The 21,339-nt window shown below is 35.5% G+C and overlaps 2 protein-coding genes across 6 annotated transcripts; one reads left to right on the top strand and one right to left on the bottom strand.

Moving 5' to 3' along the window:
- Window positions 1-107: 107 nt before the first annotated feature.
- Window positions 108-880, bottom strand: LOC140809110 (L10-interacting MYB domain-containing protein-like). The gene is made up of 2 exons (XM_073166591.1): window positions 473-880; window positions 108-395 (listed from the first exon to the last, which is right to left on the bottom strand). The coding sequence occupies exons 1-2, from the start codon at window positions 878-880 to the stop codon at window positions 108-110; spliced, it is 696 nt and encodes a 231-aa protein (XP_073022692.1).
- A 5,110-nt stretch (window positions 881-5,990) lies between these two features.
- Window positions 5,991-19,869, top strand: LOC140810745 (presequence protease 1, chloroplastic/mitochondrial-like). 5 transcript variants are annotated; one of them, XM_073168628.1, is made up of 20 exons: window positions 5,991-6,308; window positions 6,396-6,579; window positions 7,106-7,280; window positions 7,367-7,499; window positions 7,634-7,704; window positions 7,962-8,045; window positions 8,916-9,006; window positions 9,460-9,980; window positions 10,074-10,238; window positions 10,316-10,534; window positions 10,625-10,752; window positions 14,635-14,824; window positions 16,126-16,209; window positions 16,284-16,381; window positions 16,689-16,953; window positions 17,043-17,205; window positions 17,286-17,466; window positions 18,005-18,076; window positions 18,484-18,626; window positions 19,673-19,869. In XM_073168628.1, the coding sequence occupies exons 1-19, from the start codon at window positions 6,041-6,043 to the stop codon at window positions 18,623-18,625; spliced, it is 3,234 nt and encodes a 1,077-aa protein (XP_073024729.1). In that variant the 5' UTR covers window positions 5,991-6,040; the 3' UTR covers window position 18,626; window positions 19,673-19,869. The 5 variants fall into 5 exon arrangements, with proteins under 5 accessions (XP_073024729.1, XP_073024731.1, XP_073024730.1 ...); XM_073168630.1 differs by lacking the exon at window positions 19,673-19,869 and adding an exon at window positions 19,615-19,633; XM_073168629.1 differs by lacking the exon at window positions 19,673-19,869 and adding an exon at window positions 18,829-18,847.
- Window positions 19,870-21,339: the final 1,470 nt, after the last annotated feature.

Here is a 21,339-nt window from a genome sequence, read left to right as displayed (position 1 = left end):
GTTGGCTTTTAAAAGTGCTTTTTTAAGTAAAAGTTGTATTAATATTGTGTTTGGATGAATAGATAAAAACACTTTTTAAATTAATAAATGTGTTTGAATACATATCATTAAAGTGCTTTTTTTCTCTTCCTTTGCTGCATAGAGTTGTCAGCTCCCATTGTTGAGTTTTCCATAAATTCTTGGCTTTCAACATTAATATAAACATCACTTTGAAACTCTCCATCTAACTGAACATCATAATCATTTGTATCATCGTTGAAATTATTATGAATTGGTTGATCATCTGATGGTGCTATTGCAGCATAGCCAGTTGCTATGGAACCTTTAAATATATTTTCCAATAAATCTAAATTCTTGGGTCCCCTCAATCTAAACTTTCCATACTCGGGATTTTCCTGTAATTTGCAACGTAACAAAAAATAAATAAAAATAATTGATTAAAAATTTAAAATGTAGTATATAAATTATGTACCTTAATCTTATCCTCCCACCAACTATTATCAGCTTGCACGGTCATCTTGTTATGATCCCAACCAAGGTCAGTCTCATTATTTCCAATAAGTTGTGCCCACAGTGCAAAATATTTTCTCATAGAATCCCATTTATTTTTGAATTGTTTTTGATTCAAAGAAAGTCCTGTTCTCTCATGAAATTTTGAAACTAAATTTGTATACCCCGTTTTGTTTAAATATTTGGCAGGCTTATTGCCGGATTCAATTTCTTCCTCACAAATTTTTAAAAATATTTTGGTATTATGATCAGTCCGATCCGTCTTATTATTCCCATCAGCAACAAATCCAGGTTCAACAGTCTCAATCGTATATCTAGGTAATTGACTTGGATTTGATAATCCTCGTTTAGGAGCTAACTTCGAATACATTCTATATTCAAAAAATAAAACATAAAAAAACAATAGATTATCTAATTCACAATATCATAAATGAAAAAGTAATACAAACAAAGATTAAATAATATTACAGTAATATTATAGTATATAACATATTTTAATTAATATAATATTATATACGTAATACACAAGAATTGATGATTATTATATACGTAGTTGCAAAAAAATGGAATAAGAAAATACTTTCCCCTTCCTGACTTCCTGGATTTATCGGATCATTGACCGAATTGTAACATAATTATCTAATTCACAATACGTAATACAGACGTAAATGAATAGGGAGTGTAGATTCTGCAGCAAAAAGAAAGCAGAAAAAAAATGAACGAACAAAAACCTCGACGGAAAAAAAAATTTGTACCTTGTAGAAGAATGGAGAAAAGATTGAGAGGAGGCTACTGGTGGATGTTTTTTTTAAGGTTATTAAAAAAGCTAGTGAAAAAAGCTCTAAAATAGGGCTTCTAAAAAAGCTCTAATTTCAACTTAAATAAGTGCTTTTTTAAGCACTAGAAGCACACCGAAACAAGTTAAAAATTTAAAAAGCACTTTTTTTTTTTTTTTTTTTAAAAAGTATTTTTTTAATTGTAGCTTCTTATACCAAACGGGCTCTTGATGATGTAGCTTATTAAAAAATAGCTAAAATGTAAATTATCGTTGTTGTTAATTAATAAATGGCTTGAGTAGGAAATACATATCTCTCTTCGTCGGTGGACAAAGAGGTAAAAATTGACTTTCTACGGTTGGTAGGTTCATTCTCTTTGGATTGTGTCAAGGAGTTGGTCGATTGGATTCGCAAGAATTCACTCGATTGATTAATTAATTGAAGCTTACGTGGTGGACAAGGAGGTAGAAGTTCACTTCCTATGGTTGGTAGGTTAATGTCCTTTGGATTGCGTCAAAGAGTCAGTCGGTAAGATGGATTCGGAAGAATTCGCATATTAGTGAAACTAAAATGCGTGCTCCAAATGGTCGTATTGACTGCATTATTACGCATAATCAAAAACTTTAGAGCTTTTCTGACTTCTATGGTAACCATGTTGCCAATCTTTGTGACTTTTCTTCGAAATTACTCTGTCGTTTATACAATATTCCAGAATTAAATCAACTTTCGTTGTTATCGGGGGAGATTAGATTTCGACGGAATCATGCTCAACAACTAAAATGTTTTTAGAGAGGTAATAGAAGATTGTGGTTTGTCGGGTTTTCAGTGCAAATGTGATCTTTTAACTTGGTTCAACAAGAGATTAGGGGACAATATTATTTTTGAGAGACTGAATCAATAGTTTAATAATTTTGATTAGAAAATGCTTTAACCCCATCTTGGAAGGTTATGACTGGAATTATATGGCTCTGACCGTCAATCAATTTTATTAATCTTTCCCCTAAAGGATTCATCAATATCCAGCAACGTCATAACAATTTTTTCTTTGAACATAATGGTCCCTTGAAAAAGATTTTTCACCCTTCATCCAACAGTATTGGCAATCTTTAGACCAATCAGTGGATGTTCCAGCTAAACTTAACTTTTATCAAAGGAAAATCAGGAAATGAGCAGGAGTGAGGTTTAATCAGTTGAAGAAAAAAATTGTTACTATTCGTACAATTCTGGAATTCCACTCTTATTACACTTATTCCAAAAGTAGCAGAGCCTCTTACGCCTAAAGACTTCACACCAATCAATTTAGGCAACATCTATTATAAGATAGTCTCGTGGACTGTAACAAATCGACTCCACTCTATCCTTAGCCAATTAATCAACCAAGCCCAAAGTGTCTTCATCCCAAAAAGACTCGTCTTAGATAATATCATAATTGGTTTTGAGTGTATGCACCGGATACATTGACATAACAAGCACAAAACATGATTCATGGCTCCTAAATTAGACATTAGAAAGATGTATGATCGAGTGAAATGAAAATTTCTTGATTCTATATGGGTCAAAATGGGTTTCTCTTCGGGTTGGGTTAACCTCATTATGCGTTGGGTTTCATATGTCTCCAACTCCTTCAAAAATAATCAATCCATTATTGGAGAATTAAAAACCAAAATGTGGTTTGAGACAAGGAGATCTCATATCACAATACATTTTTGTGTGTGTCTCAAGTGTTATTAGCAATACTCACCAAGGAAGCTGACCATAAGCTGTTCTGTGGGGTCAAAATTGCTAACATTAGTTTGGTTATTTCTTATTTATTTTTTGCAGATAATAGCCTAATCTTCTTCAAGGCAACAATAAATGATTTTTTGCAGATTGAAAGGTATAACCAGTTGTATGAAACAACCTATGATCAAGTTGTTAACTTTTATAAATCTGCATTAATTCTGTCCTAGTTCATCCTAAAACGTCAATAGTGAGATCATGCAAGTTCTATGTATCAAGGTGGTCACATGTGATTTGTATTTGGGCTCCCAACTTTTTCTCTGAGAAGTAAACAGATCCAGTTTTCTTCATTGGCGATAGATTATGTCATTGAATTAATGTGTGGGCAACCAAGTTGTTTTCAAACGAGGGTAAAGAAGCAATTTTGTAGGCTAATTCATCATATGTTATATCTTGCTACAAGTAGTTGAAACAATGGTGTGCTAAGTTTTGGTGACAATTTTCACAAGGGAACAAAGGAGTTCATTGGGCCACTTGGAGTCCTTTTGTTAGCCCACACAGTTGGGGTCTTGGTATTCATAGTATGGTTGAATTTAACAAAGCTCTATTGGCTAAACACCTGTGACATATCATTCAACATCCTGATATTTCGATGGCAAAAATTTTAAAGACGATATACTTTAAACACATGAATATCATGGAAAATAATTTGGGAACAAACTCTACATACATTTGGCAATCTATTATCCGGATAGGGATCTAATTGCTAAAAGATTGTGTTGGCGAGTGGGAGATCACAGAAACATTTATGCATTCCGATACGCATGGATTACATTCCTCATTTTTGGAATAAGTTCAATACTCTACAACAACTCTATTCATTCAAAAGTTGCATAATTTTATTAGGCAAGATGGAACTTGGAATGAATAAGATTTATGCACATCATTTCCCACCTTTGAGATAGAAGAAAATTTGAACATTCCTGAAATATGCACAAGATATTAGAAATGAGAATAAACGGAAATTATTGAGGTTATCAAGTGGAAATGAGATCTTTCGTACCACCTACCAATCATATATCTCGCCCTTTTTGATCACGATGAAACATATTTTGGAACATAAAAATTCTTCCTAGAGTGAAAATATTCATATGGAGAGCTATATCCAATATTATACACACAGAATTTAACTTGACATGTCACCGTGTATAAGTATGTGTTCTATGTACAATTTCTCTTTGGCTAATACTAGTGATGTAGTGTTCTTCTCTAAAATAAGTCACATACATGGAAAAATGGGCCTTTTTGGAACTTTTAAGTCTCTCACAAGATCTATTATTCTTGGAAATCATTTATGGTATTTCGAAAAGTGTGAATGAGGATGAGTTAGGGCTTTTCTGTGTGATGATTTGGGAAATATGATATGAAATTTGTCGTAAGAAACATGATGTTTCTTTGCAATATCTCTCTATAGCATAATTTCTCATTGTTTGCTAAGCTTCCCCTTCATCTAATAGCATTACAGGTAACGAGCTGTAGTTTTAATGGATCAAATCCTAACACGGACGATCAATGGAGGTCGGATGTAGACGCATGATTTAATGAGCATAAGAGCTGCTTCACGATTGGGGCTATCATTCGGAACTACCAAGAAATCATTGTGCTGGCTATGGCGAGCAAAATCTGCCATCAAGAACCAATTCAAAGGGGCGAGCTTTCTGCAAAGATTGAATCTTTGTATTGCTAATGACATTCCTAATGTTTGGGTGTTCTCTGATTCGTTGGAGGTAATCGAAGCAATGACAGCTTCATCTGATAATTTCGGCGAATGACATCCTTGGATTCAAGCACTCGAGACGTCAAGCGATGCAAGCTGCTCACCGTGTATCAATATTTTCTTATCTGTGTTGTCATCGTGTTATTTAATTTTTAAATTTGTGTCAGAAATCATTTTGTTTTTTTCAAATGTGAGCGCACGTTGTATATGATTTAAATTTTTTTTAGTACATTTTATTTTAGTTATTTTGGGTAATAAGTTTATTTGTTTGAGAATGTAGTTTTGAAAAAAACAAACATTGCATCTACCAAGTTACAATATCTCCTGATGTGATCCGAGCGAATTGAGTGAGTAAGGTCAGAGCAATCCATCAGATCTAATAAGAGTTTTGTTTGGGAAGATTAGCAAAGAGATATGGCTTCAAATGTAACATTCAAACAAGAAGATGAACTCGTAAATGGGCGCTGGAGAGGTGTCTAACGTGACAACTCCGATGCTTAAGTCAACGGGTGAAGATGAAGGGATAAAAGGCGTATATGTGAGAATCTACATGAATGTTCAAATAACCAGAATCCTTTAAATGAAATACATATCTGCTATTTATAGAAAGAAAATCTCATGATTACATTGTTTTTAGTGCTCACATGCTAATTAGGGTAAGGTGGCTGCACATACCCTACATTTGATAACTTCTCTGACACGCCAATCCATGTAGTTCTGACAGTAATGATTTTCAAGTATAAGGTAGCTCATACTGTTGCACTCGAGTGGAATGCTATTTTCGTGGTAGCTCGGGTAGAAAGCCTCCCGAGAGATATACGAAAGCCCGAGCCTCCAGTAACCCAGGAAGAAGATATCCTGGATATTCATCTGTTCGGCTTCTGATAAACTCCTCCTATAAACTTATCCTGATTTGGGCTATCCATATAATATCCAAGGTCGACCTGACCCAAACTCTTATGGGATATCACGTGATCACGTCCTACTAATGATAATATGTATAATATTTTATTTTCAAGAAATGATAAATTTAAGTCATGTTATACAACATTCAATAATCATCTTATTCATAGTATGCACATGTTTAAAATAGAAAATATAGTTATAATTTTTTTTTATTTAAAAAGAGCTGTTAAATATTTTCTTCATAATATATATTACATTATATTATTTATTGGAGCATATTGTTCTCCAAGAAACAGAGCATATATATTTCAAAGATATCATCTTCCCCATTTTCATTCTCCTCCAAGCAACAATGGAGAGAGCAACGCTGCTACGCGCAATTTCCTCCTCCTCTTCTCCCTCTGTGCTCGTATCAGCTCGATTCTTCTCCCGCTCCACTCATCGACTTTCTCGCCTCCCGAGAAGGCATCGTTTGATCCTCAACGCTGGCCGTAGCTCACTGTTCCGCCGCCATATCGGACTCGTCTCCGCCGCCTCTCGTCCTTCTCTTCATTTGAAGAAACACTTCTCTAATTTCTCCGTTCAATCAGTTGCAACCTCAAATCCTCAGTCAGCTCCAGGTTGTAAGTTGGTGTGTTTTTTGTTTGAAACTTTTAGTTGAATTCGATTGTTGTTTTGACTCTTTTTGTTCGTTTGTGAGTCTTCAGAGGCTTTGGGAGCTGATGATTCCGTGGCGGAGAAGCTTGGTTTTGAGAAAGTGTCGGAGGAATTTATCGAGGAGTGTAAATCAAGAGCTGTGTTGTATAAGCACAAGAAGACTGGGGCTGAGATTATGTCTGTATCCAACGAGGATGAAAATAAAGTTTTTGGCATTGTCTTCCGGACTCCTCCGTAAGTGTTTCCACCTATCACTGATATTTTTATTCTTGGTTCTTTTGCTAACTTGTTTTGATTAGAATGACTCTATTGATATTTTATATTGAACTGGACTTTTCGTACTTGGAGAATGTGAGATTCTCAGCAAAGGTTTTTTTTTAAAATCACGTGCTGAATTGAATCGGAAGTATTCTGGAAAGTTACTTTTTGGGAAGTAGTTCAAGTGAAAAGATTCCAACCTTATCTAAGGGATTAGTTGTTGCATGGTGAATCGTATTTTATCTGCTTATACGTGAAATTCACTCTAACGGCAATTGTGAACATTCGAACCTTACCTTCTTGCTGTGGAATCTGATGGTACCTGCCAAATGGGTATTGGTATTGGATGTCTTTTTTTTAAAAGTTACAGCAATTGTAACAGCGATAAAGTTAGTTTACCTTGTTTGTGTTATAGTTATCACCTATCCAGATTTCTTTTCTAAGGTTGTTTGAATGAGTTTCTAATGAGGTTACTGCTGTACATACCTATTTGTTATTCCAGAAAAGATTCGACAGGAATCCCTCACATTTTGGAACACAGTGTGTTGTGTGGTTCAAGAAAGTATCCGTTGAAAGAACCCTTTGTCGAGTTGTTGAAAGGGAGCTTGCACACATTTTTGAATGCTTTTACATATCCAGATAGGACCTGCTATCCCGTCGCTTCAACAAACACAAAGGTCTTTTAATTACGTTCTATTGAAATTTTGGAAAGTTCTCTATAAATCTGTGCTTAAACTAACATGCGGATGCTGGTTTAACACAGGACTTCTATAACTTGGTCGACGTATACTTAGATGCGGTCTTTTTCCCTAAGTGTGTGAATGACATAAAGACATTTCAGCAGGAAGGTTGGCATTATGAACTGAATGATCCCTCGGAGGACATAACTTATAAAGGTTGGTGATTCCAACAAATCATTTTATCATCTTTGATCAAGCGCCAGTATCCAATGTGCCTTGATCTGTGTCTAGATGATTCGTCTATATACAGGCCTGCTATCTTTCCATTACTGATAATTGTTTTATTCCAGGCGTTGTTTTCAATGAGATGAAAGGTGTCTATTCTCAGCCAGACAGCATACTGGGCCGTGCTTCCCAACAGGCAAGCTTAATTTTGTATGGGGTTGGTTTGTATAGAATTCTGTGTACCGTGAGATCATAGCTTGTGTTTTCAAATATTTAAAAAGTAGTTGATATACAAATCAATCCCTTATGAAATTTAAAAGTACCATGAGATCATAGCTTGTGTTTTCAAATATTTAAAAAGTAGTTGATATACTTCGGTTTGCCTTTACGTATTTTTTAAGTGTACACCAAACAAGTGGTGATGATGTTAATTGCTATAGTGCATCTTTGCAGGCACTTTTTCCTGACAATGCATATGGCGTCGACAGTGGTGGCGATCCAGAAGTCATTCCCAAACTCACTTTCGAGGAATTCAAGGTTGGTTGGTCGAGTGGCTTGTGCGCTCGTTATTTTTTTGTACTACTTTTAGTTGTATGGTTTTTCAAGTAATGCTTCTTTGGCTGTGTTTCCTTGTCATTCTTATTGACTGAATTAATTTGTTTGTTGAAAAGTCTGTAAAATGGAATATAGACACGTCAACAGCATCAAACATACCCAAGTTTTTTTTCCACCACACAATCGTTTGTGGATTTTAAGTTGTGACAAGATTTAAAATGCTCATAATATGAACAAGTATTGTAAGAACTTTTCTATCGCAAGAGATACCTGCACGGGGCTCAAATTCTATTTCTGAGTTAGAAATTCCTCAGAAGGTGTCTTGATATGCAAAAAATTTCAACACCCTGTAGCATTGTTGTAATATGACTTATGGTTTTATTCAAGCAAAGCGTCAGTACAATTGTACCCATGTGAAGCCAAATGCATACAAGGTTACTAAGTAGTTCTGTATTTAAATGTGCTATCATTTTCTTTTGTCCTACATTAACTTTATGTAATAGTTGCTTGATATTTATTGTAGGTTAACATGCATGGGTGTTATCCTTTGTTACTGAAATTTTTATGATGTATTCTTCATTACTAAATTATACCCAATTGTTTATAGGATTAGACGTCTTTTCCACTAATTTTGACAAACTGGTGCTGTTAATACTAGTTCACATTTTTTTGTTATTTAAGAATAATTATTTCACCCCTTCCTATGCATTATGGAATAATTTTCTAAGTGAGTGAATTTACTTTCTTTCTTTTAATATTTACATTACCATAGCTATATCCCATATTCAATTACTAAAGTTTTACTCGTTATCCTGTCATCAAGGTGAAGGTTCTTATTTGTTTTATCTGCAGGAGTTCCACCGTAAATATTACCATCCCAGCAATGCTAGGATATGGTTTTATGGAGACGATGATCCCACTGAACGCCTACGCATTTTAAGTGGTGCGCAGTTTTTTTTCCTTTCTATATTGATATGGTCTTTTATACTATTTGAAATTTCCAAGAGAACATATCACCAACTTGTAAAAGAGTAGGAGAACTTGCCTTTGCTCTAAGATCTTTCTCATATCTGGCTCGGTTTCATTGATATCTTTATGCATGCGCTGTTATGTTTTTTGTGTCTATGTGTACTTTTCTTTCATAGGTTGTATATTCTGATGAAGTAGAATGTTTTATATCCTTTGGGCCTTTATGGAAATCCTGGTTCAACGTCTTTGCTTTCAAAATCTTGGGGGTAAAGGCCATTCAATCAATCAATTGGTTATTTAATAGATGTATTTTCTAAGCTTTTTGGGGAGTTATCTAAATTGTGCCATGTTTTAAACTTTTAATGATTTGCTGCTTAACTTATAACTTTTTCATGCTTGCTGCTCTTCTTTCATGTTTCACATACAGAATACCTAGATATGTTTGAAGCAAATTCAGCTCCAGAGGAGTCAAAAATTGATTCTCAGAAACTATTCTCAGAACCCATTAGGGTTGTTGAGAAATATCCTGCTACTGAAGCTGTTGACTCAAAAAAGAAGCATATGGTGTGCCTTAATTGGCTACTCTCTGAGACGCCTTTAGACTTGGAAACTGAATTGGCCGTCGGTTTTCTCGATCATTTAATGATGGGAACTCCTGCTTCTCCTTTGAGAAAAATTTTACTGGAGAGTGGTCTAGGAGAAGCTATTGTTGGTGGTGGGGTTCAAGATGAGCTTCTTCAACCTCAGTTTAGTATAGGATTAAAAGGTGTATCAGAAGATGACATTCAAAAAGTAGAGGAATTAATCATGAGTACACTAAAAAAACTCGCCGATGAAGGCTTTGATTCTGATGCGGTGGAGGCATCAATGAATACAATTGAGTTTTCTCTCAGAGAAAACAATACCGGATCATTTCCGCGTGGCTTAGCACTGATGCTTCGTTCCGTTGTAAGGAAAGCTGTCTTATTATTGAAATTTCCCCTTCTTTTTCATTGTATCCATCAAGTCTAAGTTTTATTTTCGGAACTTCTTATGTGATAGGGGAAATGGATTTATGATATGGATCCATTCGAGCCATTGAAATATCAAGAACCTTTGAAGGCATTGAAAGCTAGAATAGCCAACGAGGGCTCCAAGGCAGTCTTTGCTCCCTTGATAGAAAAATTCATTTTAAATAACCGGCATCTTGCAACTATTGAAATGCAGGTACTTTCCCACCTCCTGATGTTTGTTGGATACAATGCAATGTGGCTGTTTTGTATGTTAATTCATGTAATAAACAGCCTGATCCAGATAAGGCTTCCCGCGATGAAGCAATTGAGAAAAAAAATCTAGAAAATGTGAAAGCTAGTATGACACCAGAGGATCTTGCTGAATTGGCACGTGCAACACATGAACTTAAGTTGAAACAGGAGACTCCTGATCCACCAGAAGCTCTGAAATGTGTACCTTGCCTTTCTTTACAAGACATTCCTAAAAAGCCTATGCACATTCCTACTGAGGTGATGAGATTATGACAATACTAATTTTTTTTATTCAGCTAAAGTTCGCATTTTTAAATTCTGAGATACGGTAATTTCTTGTTATTGTAGGTTGGTGATATTAATGGGATAAAGGTGTTGAAGCATGACCTCTTCACAAATGATGTTCTATATGCTGAAGTTGTTTTCAATATGAGCTCTTTGAAGCAAGAGCTTCTTCCTTTGGTACCACTATTCTGGTGAGATAGCAATTACTTCTGGAACTGTTCAACAATCAAACGTATTATAATATATATTTCTGAAATCTGCATCATCATCGATCCCAGATTCATTTCCCTGTTGTACAGGCGTTATAATTACCATCCATGGATACCCTCAAAACTGTCAAATAAAATTTATTGGCATAGAACAGTACTTCCATTTTCACCTCTGTTTCTCCTACTCTCATTAGACACTCATATGCACGTTGGCATATGTCACAGGGGTTATTCACGCAGCAACTTTTTCCCGAGTTTCTAACCCTTGTGCGGCTTGAATCACGCACTGATTCAATCAGCCAACCTTTCAACACTCGTATTTAATTATTTAGTGGAATATCAAACTCACAGAGCCCAGCAAACCAAGCCAAAACGTGCAGAATGTAAAGCACACAACAAATTACGGGCAATGCCCAACCTTTGCATTCATCCTCAGTCAGAATTACAAAAGGAAGCCTAGGTTTGCACACAAAGAAGGCTCACACTCGTGAATGCCTTGTGCAACTCAAGGCCAAAGCATATGAACAAAAAACAATGCAGAAAACCGAAACTAACTGTTTAGGACACAAGAACTCCCCTAACCAATCGATGAAAAGCCGGAAACGATCTAGAAATACCTTTCCACGGGCTTTTAAAAGTCGAGTTACCAGCTAGACCCAAATCCCAACCATTATCTTGCATACCATAAATCCCAGCAATAACTTTCTTCCACATAGACACCCTGTCCACTGATCCTCTCCACCACCACTTGCCGAGGAGTGCTTTATTTTTGAGACTAATATTTCCCACTCCCAGACCCCCACTGACTAACGGTTTGCACACCTGATCCCAATTCACCACATGATAATGCTTCTCGCCATCCGGTCCATCCCACAAGAAGTTTCTCATCAATCTTTCCATTATTATCCCCACCTTAATCGGAACTCTGAATATGGACATAAAGTATAAAGGCAATGCGCTCAAAACCGCCTTAATTAATGTCAGCCTCCCACCCCTAGAAAGAAAAGATTTTTTCCAATTTGCAAGTCTCCTTCTCATATTCGAAATGACTGGATCCCAGAACTCCATCTTAAAAGGATTGCCTCCCAAAGGGACACCCAGATATTTTAGTGGGAATTTACCTTTCTTACAGCCGATGGTGATAGCCATTGCATCGGTTTCCACATCATCCCTGAGTAAGCCCACCACCGTGCTTTTTTCCATGTTAATCTTTAGACCCGAGAGCATGCAGAATTTCTTCAGTATCCCAACAATTTCCAGCAAGTCATGATTAGAATTTGCGAAAAATAAAGTGTCATCGGCAAATTGCAGGTGAGAAATCTGAATTTTTTGTCTTCCTACTTCGAATCCTCTAACTTTTCCATCCACCTTACCCTTATCGATCAATCTTCCCAAGACATCTACAACCAAATTGAAAAGGAGAGGTGAAAGTGGATCCCCTTGTCTAAGTCCTCTGTCTCCTTTGATTTTACCTCTTGGCCTTCCGTTAATAAAAATCGAATAGGAGACGCTAGAAACACACCCCAATATCCACTTCCTCCATCTGATTCCAAATCCTTTTTTCAGCAATACCCAATCTAAAAACTTCCAGTCAACATAATCGTAAGCCTTTTCCAAATCCACTTTGAACATCCAACCACGCTTCTTCGTTCTTCGATAAAATTCTACCACCTCATTAGCAATCAAGCAGCAGTCCAAAATTTGTCTACCCGCAATAAACGCACTTTGATTTTCCGCGATTGTGGAATTGATGACCCTTTTCAATCTATTCGTCAAAACCTTAGATAAGATTTTGTATAAGCTCGTAATCAAGCTAATCGGTCTGAAATCTTTTATTCTCATTGCTTCTTTTATTTTCGGAATAAGACAGATATAAGTTTCGTTCGTTACACCATTAACAATTCCGCTTTCGAAAAAATCAGCAAAGACTCTCATTAAATCATCTTTAACCGTTTCCCAATTATGTTGATAGAAAGCCATTGTGAATCCATCTGTGCCGCACCAATGCAGAGAGCCAAGATCACCTTCTCCTACATTGTGCTTTTGCTGCACAGATTTGGTCCAAAGCTTTTAAAGAGCTGGAATTGGTGTGGGCTGTACCGGATAAGGCAAAGGATATGTACACAGTCGAACCGAGCTTGCATAATGGAAGGAAACACTTGAGATTCTGGTTCACCGTCGTCCACTGCATTTTTTGGTCCATTTGGATGGAGAGGAATAGGCGAATTTTCGAAGATAAGGAGGAGGTGGTTGTAGAACTATGGGACAAAGTGAAATTTAGAGTTGCATGTTGGGTGAAGATTCAGAAAGACTACGAACATCTGAGTGTCTCTCAAGTTTACAGGGACTGGAATGTTGTTCTAGTTTAAGATGTCTTGTACTTTCTTTTAATTTTTCGTAGGATTCTTTTCTTTTTTAGCGGATGTCTTATCCGCTTTTTGTACCAAACATCTATTTCGTAAGTAATAATTTATGTCTCTTATCAAAAAAAAAAGACACCTGTCAAGTCTGCATGGAGCCAAGTGTAACTGCCATGTACAAGTGCCCTGCCTGCATGCCACTTGTTGGTGAATGTTGCCAAGTGTCTCAACTGCCCAACAACTGCTTCAAACCATCAGAAATGAATGCCACGTGTCCCTAAATCAGCCAACTCGAAATGGCAACCAAGCTCACTATTGCCAACAATTTTTCTGCACCAAACACATCCCCACAATGTACCAACTTGTTCATATACTTAGCCAACTCAATATGCCTAAGTTACGTAGGACATAATTAAGTGTTAGACATCAACACTTTGCTTCATGGCACTCCGCATTCATGCCATGAAATCAAGCCAACTTTAAGGGTCAACAGCATACCAGTAGGCATGCACATATCCGGACCATGAGCTAAACTGTTTACTAAGCTTGCAGTATCCATTGTCTAAATATCTCCAAAATCACCTAGAGCTATCATTCCAGGTTCACATGTACAATCTGATCATTAAGGGCCAGTCCAAAAGCATTTGGCAATTGTTAGGAATAATATATTGTTTTCTTGCCTTAAAGATTTTTTTCAGTTCTATTATTTGTAAAATCATTGATGGTCCTGGAGCCTCGTTCCATGTTATATACAGCCGACACTTCTATGGTAAGAATCCTCATTGCCAAGACTCTAAGCCCAGTATCATTTTGTTTCCTCCTATCTAATGCTACATACGCTTTTCTTTGTGGCTTGACTCGAGTCTTCAGTGCATCTTAAAGTACTTAAGTCTTGAGGATAGAGAATCTTGTGTGGCATTACTATATGAATGGTTAATTGTTTTCCATTTTTGTTAGTTTTGTACGTTCTGATCTTGGAAGTATATTCTTGTATTCCATATATTATTGCCAGGTAAGAATCCTCATTGCCAAGACTCTAAGCCCAGTATCATTTTGTTTCCTCCTATCTAATGCTACATACGCTTTTCTTTGTGGCTTGACTCGAGTCTTCAGTGCATCTTAAAGTACTTAAGTCTTGAGGATAGAGAATCTTGTGTGGCATTACTATATGAATGGTTAATTGTTTTCCATTTTTGTTAGTTTTGTACGTTCTGATCTTGGAAGTATATTCTTGTATTCCATATATTATTGCCAGATTTCAACTCTGCATGCTTCACGGTGTGTTTATACCTTGTCAACTGTTATTTGTAACCATCGTTTTGAGGCTGTGGACGATCTGTTTGGTTGAACTTTGGAGTATCACAAGCACTTGTTTTTTAAATGCATCCATAGATTCATGATGACTTTTGCAGTATTTTTAGTTCAAAGGAATTGGGCTGCTGTTAGTTCATGAAAATTATTTCACCAACAACTTTTAAAATATGATGTCGAAATATGTCAACAGCCAGTCGCTGCTGGAGATGGGCACAAAAGACATGGATTTCGTACAACTGAATCAATTAATTGGAAGGAAAACTGGTGGCATTTCTGTGTATCCCTTCACATCATCTGTGCGGGGTAAGAAGGATCCTTGCAGCCATATAATTGTTCGAGGCAAAGCTATGTCTGAACGTTCCGAAGATTTGTTTAACCTTGTAAGTTGGTGATTTTTTTACAGCATGTTGTATGATATTCAGGTATTTGAAGTTTTGAGCATCCTCGAAAACTTCGTTTGTCCTATTGTTGAAGATTTTGTAACAATATATCGCAATAATCAATTTATCTCTGAATGTGTGTGCGCTTTTTTGTCACTATTATTTGTTTATTTACTTGCTAAAATTTAGCCTGCATTGTTTATTTCTTATTGGTTTCTGTATGATGAATTTTATTGGAGGGCAGCTCTTAAGTTTATATATTGATTTTCTAAGCTATTCTTTTTTCTCTTATATAACATCTCTCCTTATCTACCCTTTTTTCGTTTCTGACGTTCTCCTGCAAAGAAGTTCCTTTCATCTATAGTAGAAAAGAATAAATTATTGAAGTTTCAGTTCCTTTCAATTATTACACCTTTCTTTTAATCTGAGTGTCTGATTACATGTGTCCCTTTCGAAAACAAAATTACAAAAGATTGTATTTTAAGTGGTTAATTAGTAGTTTGTTTCTTTCTTCTGTTGAATGTTCATCTCCAAGCACAATTTCTGGATATCAAACCTGTCTTCCCTGTTATATATATATTTTTTGCATCTCTTTTGTTTGGGTGTTGCAATTTTTGTGAAAATATTTTGGATTCTTGTATCTTCTGTTTTCTCTTTGCATTTATAACTTCAAAGTACTTTTTATTTTTTTTAAATTTTGAGGTGTTCAGAAATTACTCTATTATCCTTTTTAGAGAGTGCATTTAGCTCTTGCCTTCTGAGTTTGGCTGTATCCAATTCTTCTACAAACGAAGCATGCAAGCCCTTGTTTCTTGCCTGGAGCTTTCAACTCCTTTTTCTAGTAAAACCTGTTGAGACGCCTTGTTTCATTTAGATGTTTGAGAAAATTGATTAAGAAGTACGATACTATTTCGTACTTCTGTCTCATCATATACATTTCTCAATATTAATGTACCTGTCATATTTTACATTGTACTAGTTGTCATTTCTAACGATGTTTAATTTCAACAGTTAGCAAGGAAAATTGTATATTTGATATATATATATATATATATATATATATATATATCATGTTTGAATTTATTTTCATGTATATGACTGTTGTTTCTTCATACATATAATTTTATTGTTCTGTCTTCTACTCTTGGTTCTAAATTTTAATTATATACCCCTTCCATCATACTCAATTTCAAATTATATTGTTACTTGAGATGAAAACATGACCATCTGTTTTTTTTTGTTCCCATTTCTGGATAACCGCGGAGAATGATTGGTTCCTACATTCTAATTGTCAACTTTAGGTCAACTGTGTTCTTCAAGATGTTCAACTGACGGACCAAAAGCGCTTTAGGCAGTTTGTTTCTCAAAGCAAAGCAAGAATGGAGGTATTCTTTGAACTCTGCCCAATTTGACTAATTGCTTTCTGTGGCCTAGTGTTTTCAATTACTCAATTTTGCAGAACCGTCTAAGAGGCAGTGGGCATGGCATTGCGGCTGCAAGAATGGATGCAAAGCTCAATATTGCTGGTTGGATATCTGAACAAATGGGCGGCCTCAGGTCGGACCTGTAGCGCTTCTTACTTTTCCTAGTTTCTGAAATTTGGCAAGCATGTCCTACAATGAAATACACGAGATGGCATTATGACTGGCTTTGTGCAAATAAATTGTGCTGGCTATCCTATTCTATCAACCTTTTTATGTTTCTTTTTAAAAATAGTGGGTTGTGCTCATGACGGTTCATTTCTCCTGTCAGTTTTGCATTTGAAGCCATAACATGAACTCCTGCACTTTTCACCATATTACCCATGGTTCATGTTCTGGAAGTTGCAGAATCCCCTAATTACTGTTGCCTTGGCATCTTGCAGTTATTTGGAATTTTTACGATCTCTTGAAAAAAGAGTCGATGAAGACTGGCCAGAAATATCTGCTTCACTTGAGGAGATACGCAAAACCTTGATTTCCAAAAGTGATTGCCTAATAAATTTGACTGCTGATGGAAAAAACCTTGAGAACTCGGAGAAGCATATCAGCAATTTTCTTGATATGCTTCCAAACACGTCCCCAGTTGCTTCGATTCCTTTGAGCGCTAGACTCTCCCCCGTAAATGAAGCAATTGTGGTGCCCACTCAGGTTAGTAGAATTTATATTTTGATTGATATGCTTTCTTCGTGTGTGTGCTGAGAATACTTAATTAGCAGCCAAGATGTTTATATCTGCAGGTCAATTATGTTGGAAAAGCGGCTAACCTTTTTGATACTGGCTATAAACTTAAAGGCAGTGCATATGTTATCTCTAAGTATTTAAACAACACGTGGTTGTGGGACCGTGTTCGAGTTAGTGGTGGAGCTTATGGAGGATTTTGTGATTTTGACACTCACTCAGGTGAAATTTTAAGTTCCTTTGTTCGTAAGTTTACACCATTGCTAAAATCCTGCTACCTAACTATTTAGTTTTCTGTTTAGGTGTGTTTTCATACCTGTCCTACAGAGACCCCAACTTGTTGAAGACTCTTGATGTTTATGATGGAACCAACAATTTTTTGAAAGAACTTGAAATGGATGATGATGCTCTCACTAAGGCAATTATAGGGACCATTGGAGATGTTGATGCCTATCAGCTACCTGATGCGAAGGGATACAGCAGGTAAGCGATTTGCAGTCTCTTGCCTTCGGATCCGTTACTATTTGTATGTTAGAGGTGTTAAAGAGAGCACTTTACCAAACTTCAATGACACGAAGCCACAAACATTCATTCCCTTGTGAAAATCTGATACCAAAAGACTTGGGGGCCTTCAACCAGATCATAATTTGAGGACGTATTTAGTTTTCTTTGCTTTAATTGTATCATCTATAATATTTTTATCCTTATCCTTTAGAATTCCAAAGGCCAATCAACCACTTAAATTTTCGAAAAATAAGCCCAAGCAATTGTGCTGCATTTGCATTCAAATTATAACTCTGAAATCTTGGCAAATAGTTCCTTCCTCAATTTCACCCTTACCTTTGGACCAGCTTGTGGGCCCCTATTATTATTTTCCTTCCATGTTTCCTTACTTGGTGTTTTGATTGTATTATTATCGTGAATGGTATTAATTAAGTTTTTATTCAGTGTTCTTGTGCTTAGTATTTGATATGCTGTCTGGACCATGAATTTTGATCGAAAATTTCACTTTGCTCTTCAGTTTATTGAGATACTTATTAGGGGTCACCGAGGAGGAGAGGCGAGTGAGGCGAGAAGAAATTTTGTCGACCAGGTAATTATCTTCAACCATAAGCAAATGCAGTCATAATGACTGTTTTAATTTGACTTGTTGCCCTCACAAACTAGCGGCTGTGAAACAGTTAAAGTTCTCTATATGTTGGTCATGATGTCAACATATTCATTTTTTTTCCTGATAACTCTTTCGAAATGAATGGATAATACAGGGTGAAGCGCAATGACGATAATCGATGTATAACCTTTAATACAAGTAACTGTATAACACTTAGCATATGATATTTTGTAGCAATAGCTCAACAACCTGTAAAATCCCTCCTTTGTGATTCATCAATCTATTGCTCTTACCCAGTACAAAACATCTTGTTTCTCTATTCTTTAATTTCCTCAATCTGCCTAGATTCAGACAAGCTTTTTCGACCTACTTCATTTTCTTTTCATTAGGTTGAATGACTTCAAGGAGTTTGCTGACTTCATAGAGGCAGTCAAGGACAAAGGTGTTGTGGTTGTTGTCGCATCTCCAGATGACGTAGATGCTGCAAACAAGTTGCGCCCCAACTTCTTTGAAGTGAAGAAGGCACTATAAGGTTATCGATTCAAATGTTTAGATATCTATTTAATCCAATTTTTCCAATCCAATTTTACAATGGAGGAACAAATCTCACATAACAAATAAAGGGACTCCGCATATTGTAACTGGTTTTTTTGGCTTTTGGGGGGCATTAGTTATACAAATTAAGTTGTATTCTAGGTTAAATGATTTCAATTATTGTAATGAATATTATACAGTTTTATCAGTTATCATTATCAAGATGGCTGGTTACACCGACTTGCTGGTGTTTTATATCTTTCAACGCTGGTTCTAGGCTACATGAGCTGAGGTACGTCCCATAGACTAAAACCACCATGCTGATGCTAGCTAGTCGGGATCCGTCCAATATTCAATTAGATCAGCTCAATCTATATTATATGTGTAATCTGATCATCAATTATCAAAAGCCCGCAAGGCATGTGCATGGGTTCTAGGCTCTGCTATTTTGCTTCGACCTGAGCCAAGGTTCGTCTCTTTATCCTCAACCTTGAACCTTGATGCGTTTTAGACCCCTCTTAAATGAACTTTAAATGTATGGATAGTAAATCCAAGATGTAATTCATGCTCGTTTCGTTGTAACGTCCGATAGCTTGTGAAGTAAAAATTTGGCTGTATGTGGTGAATTTTTTCTTTTCAAATATTCAAATTCCATTATATAATGGCCTCACATATTTTATCAGATCATGTGTAGTATAGGATACCCCGTACCAAATATATTTACATATTCTTGTGATGGGCAGATGTAAAAACTGCAATAGTAACATCTGCAAGACATCCAAATTCGCCATTTTCGAACTTCTTTGTTACAGATATTTTAGTTTGGTTTACTTTGATTTGGCTTTCAGTTTTGTGTAGATTTGATTTGAATTTCATTCAAAAACGTATTGGATAAATTCCATATTCTATATTTTTGTGAGAATTTCAAAAATAAAGAGTATGGCATGGGCAAGATTTGATTTTTACGTTATTTTAATTTCCACCAGACTTGCAGTTTCTGAGGTAGAATCTCATGCATGCTTATATTTTTGGACATATGAGCAGACTGCAAGGACCTGTCACAATGTGTGCTTAAATTTTGCGTGTGTGGCTCAAACTTTTATCTGCAAAGGGAACAGAGACAAGAGCCCTTATTTCTAGGGGGTTACCATATAGAGACAAATATCCTGAACTTCTTCAGGACCCACCCACCTTCAATGGAATCCAATGCCTGTACCCTGTTGCAACTTGTACTTTCTCTACAAACATTTTTTTTGGAATATCTGAATAATATTTTTATCATTAATCATAATCAATCAATTTTTATTTAAATTTATATTTAATATCAGAATCAAGATCACGGATTTTTTCAAATACGTTTAATTGGTTAGCTTTTTGGAACCGTGAGAATAAAATGAAACAAGAATTAGTATCTAAGACTTAAATAAGGCTTGTAAAAAAGGGTGAGTCTCATATGAGATCGTCTCACGGATTTTAATCTGTGAGACGGGTCAACCTACACTTATTCACAATAAAAAGTAATAATCTTAGCATAAAAAATAATATTTTTTCATGGATAACACAAATAAGACATTCTTCTCACAAATTCGACTCGTGAGATCGTCTCACACAAGTTTTTGCGTATAAAAAAAAAGGGAACTAGAACCTTAAATTAATTGTTAACTTGAATTTCTTGCCGTACACATAAATAATTTATTAACTTTATAAAGCACTTAATATATATATATTATCTAAATCATGTTTCATTTTCAATATAAATGTTTTTTTTAAAAAAAATCATTGCATTATCAATTATGTATGAACTTTAACCAATTTGGTTTATTTCATAGGTTAGACCCGTTAATTTTTTTCCCAAAGTTTGAAATAGTAAATTCCATTTGAAATTGGTTCAAATTGGAATCATAGCCATCAATAATCGGAATAAAATTACATATAAGTAACTTGGTTTATTACTAGGAATTTTAGGTTTTTATTGGATATCATATAGTTTTTAATTTCGAGATTTATTCAAGAAATTGAATAACTTGATTTTTATGAAGTCAATTCTACGTTGATCTATGGAGTAAAACCTGCTATTAATGTGGATATCTCTGTTGCACAATATGTTTCAGATCTTGATAAAGCTACGTACTTAAGTTCATTTGGCAAGAGGTCTTGTGTATCCGTTAAAAAAAGCATTAATCTCCGATTTCTATTATAAACAATACGATATCAATGTAATCTTGATTTTATAAAATAAATCATAATAATCGATTATATTTGGTTTTATGTCGAGTGGGACTTTAACATTGACTTTGTTCTAACAAAACATACTTTAATACTCCCATATCATAGGACTCGAATTTCATTAACTAATTATTTTAATTGTATTCCTAACTCAATATAAATGGCGAGCCTAGCCAAATTAAATAAGGGTCGCCCACAAATTTGCATTCAATTCATTTAATTTGGCTACACTTAATAAAGGAAGAGTATTTCCCCATGTGGTCCTAAATATATTCGATCAATTATATAATTTTATTTTTTTTATTTTCGAAAACATGTTAAGGCGCCAAAATTGATCGAAAAGCACAAAACATAGTTTTCTAAACATTACATGATTCTAGTAATAGAACGTAAGTACGAACAACCAATCACATCTAATTCGCAAAGATTAATGAGATGTTAGTGTTAGTGCAATTTTGCATCACATATAACATATTCACAAAAAA

The sequence above is a fragment of the Primulina eburnea genome, chromosome 13 (assembly GCF_022965805.1).
Source record: "Primulina eburnea isolate SZY01 chromosome 13, ASM2296580v1, whole genome shotgun sequence".
In the NCBI taxonomy this organism is placed as follows: Eukaryota; Viridiplantae; Streptophyta; class Magnoliopsida; order Lamiales; family Gesneriaceae; genus Primulina; species Primulina eburnea.
This window is presented reverse-complemented; position numbering and strand designations above follow the sequence as displayed.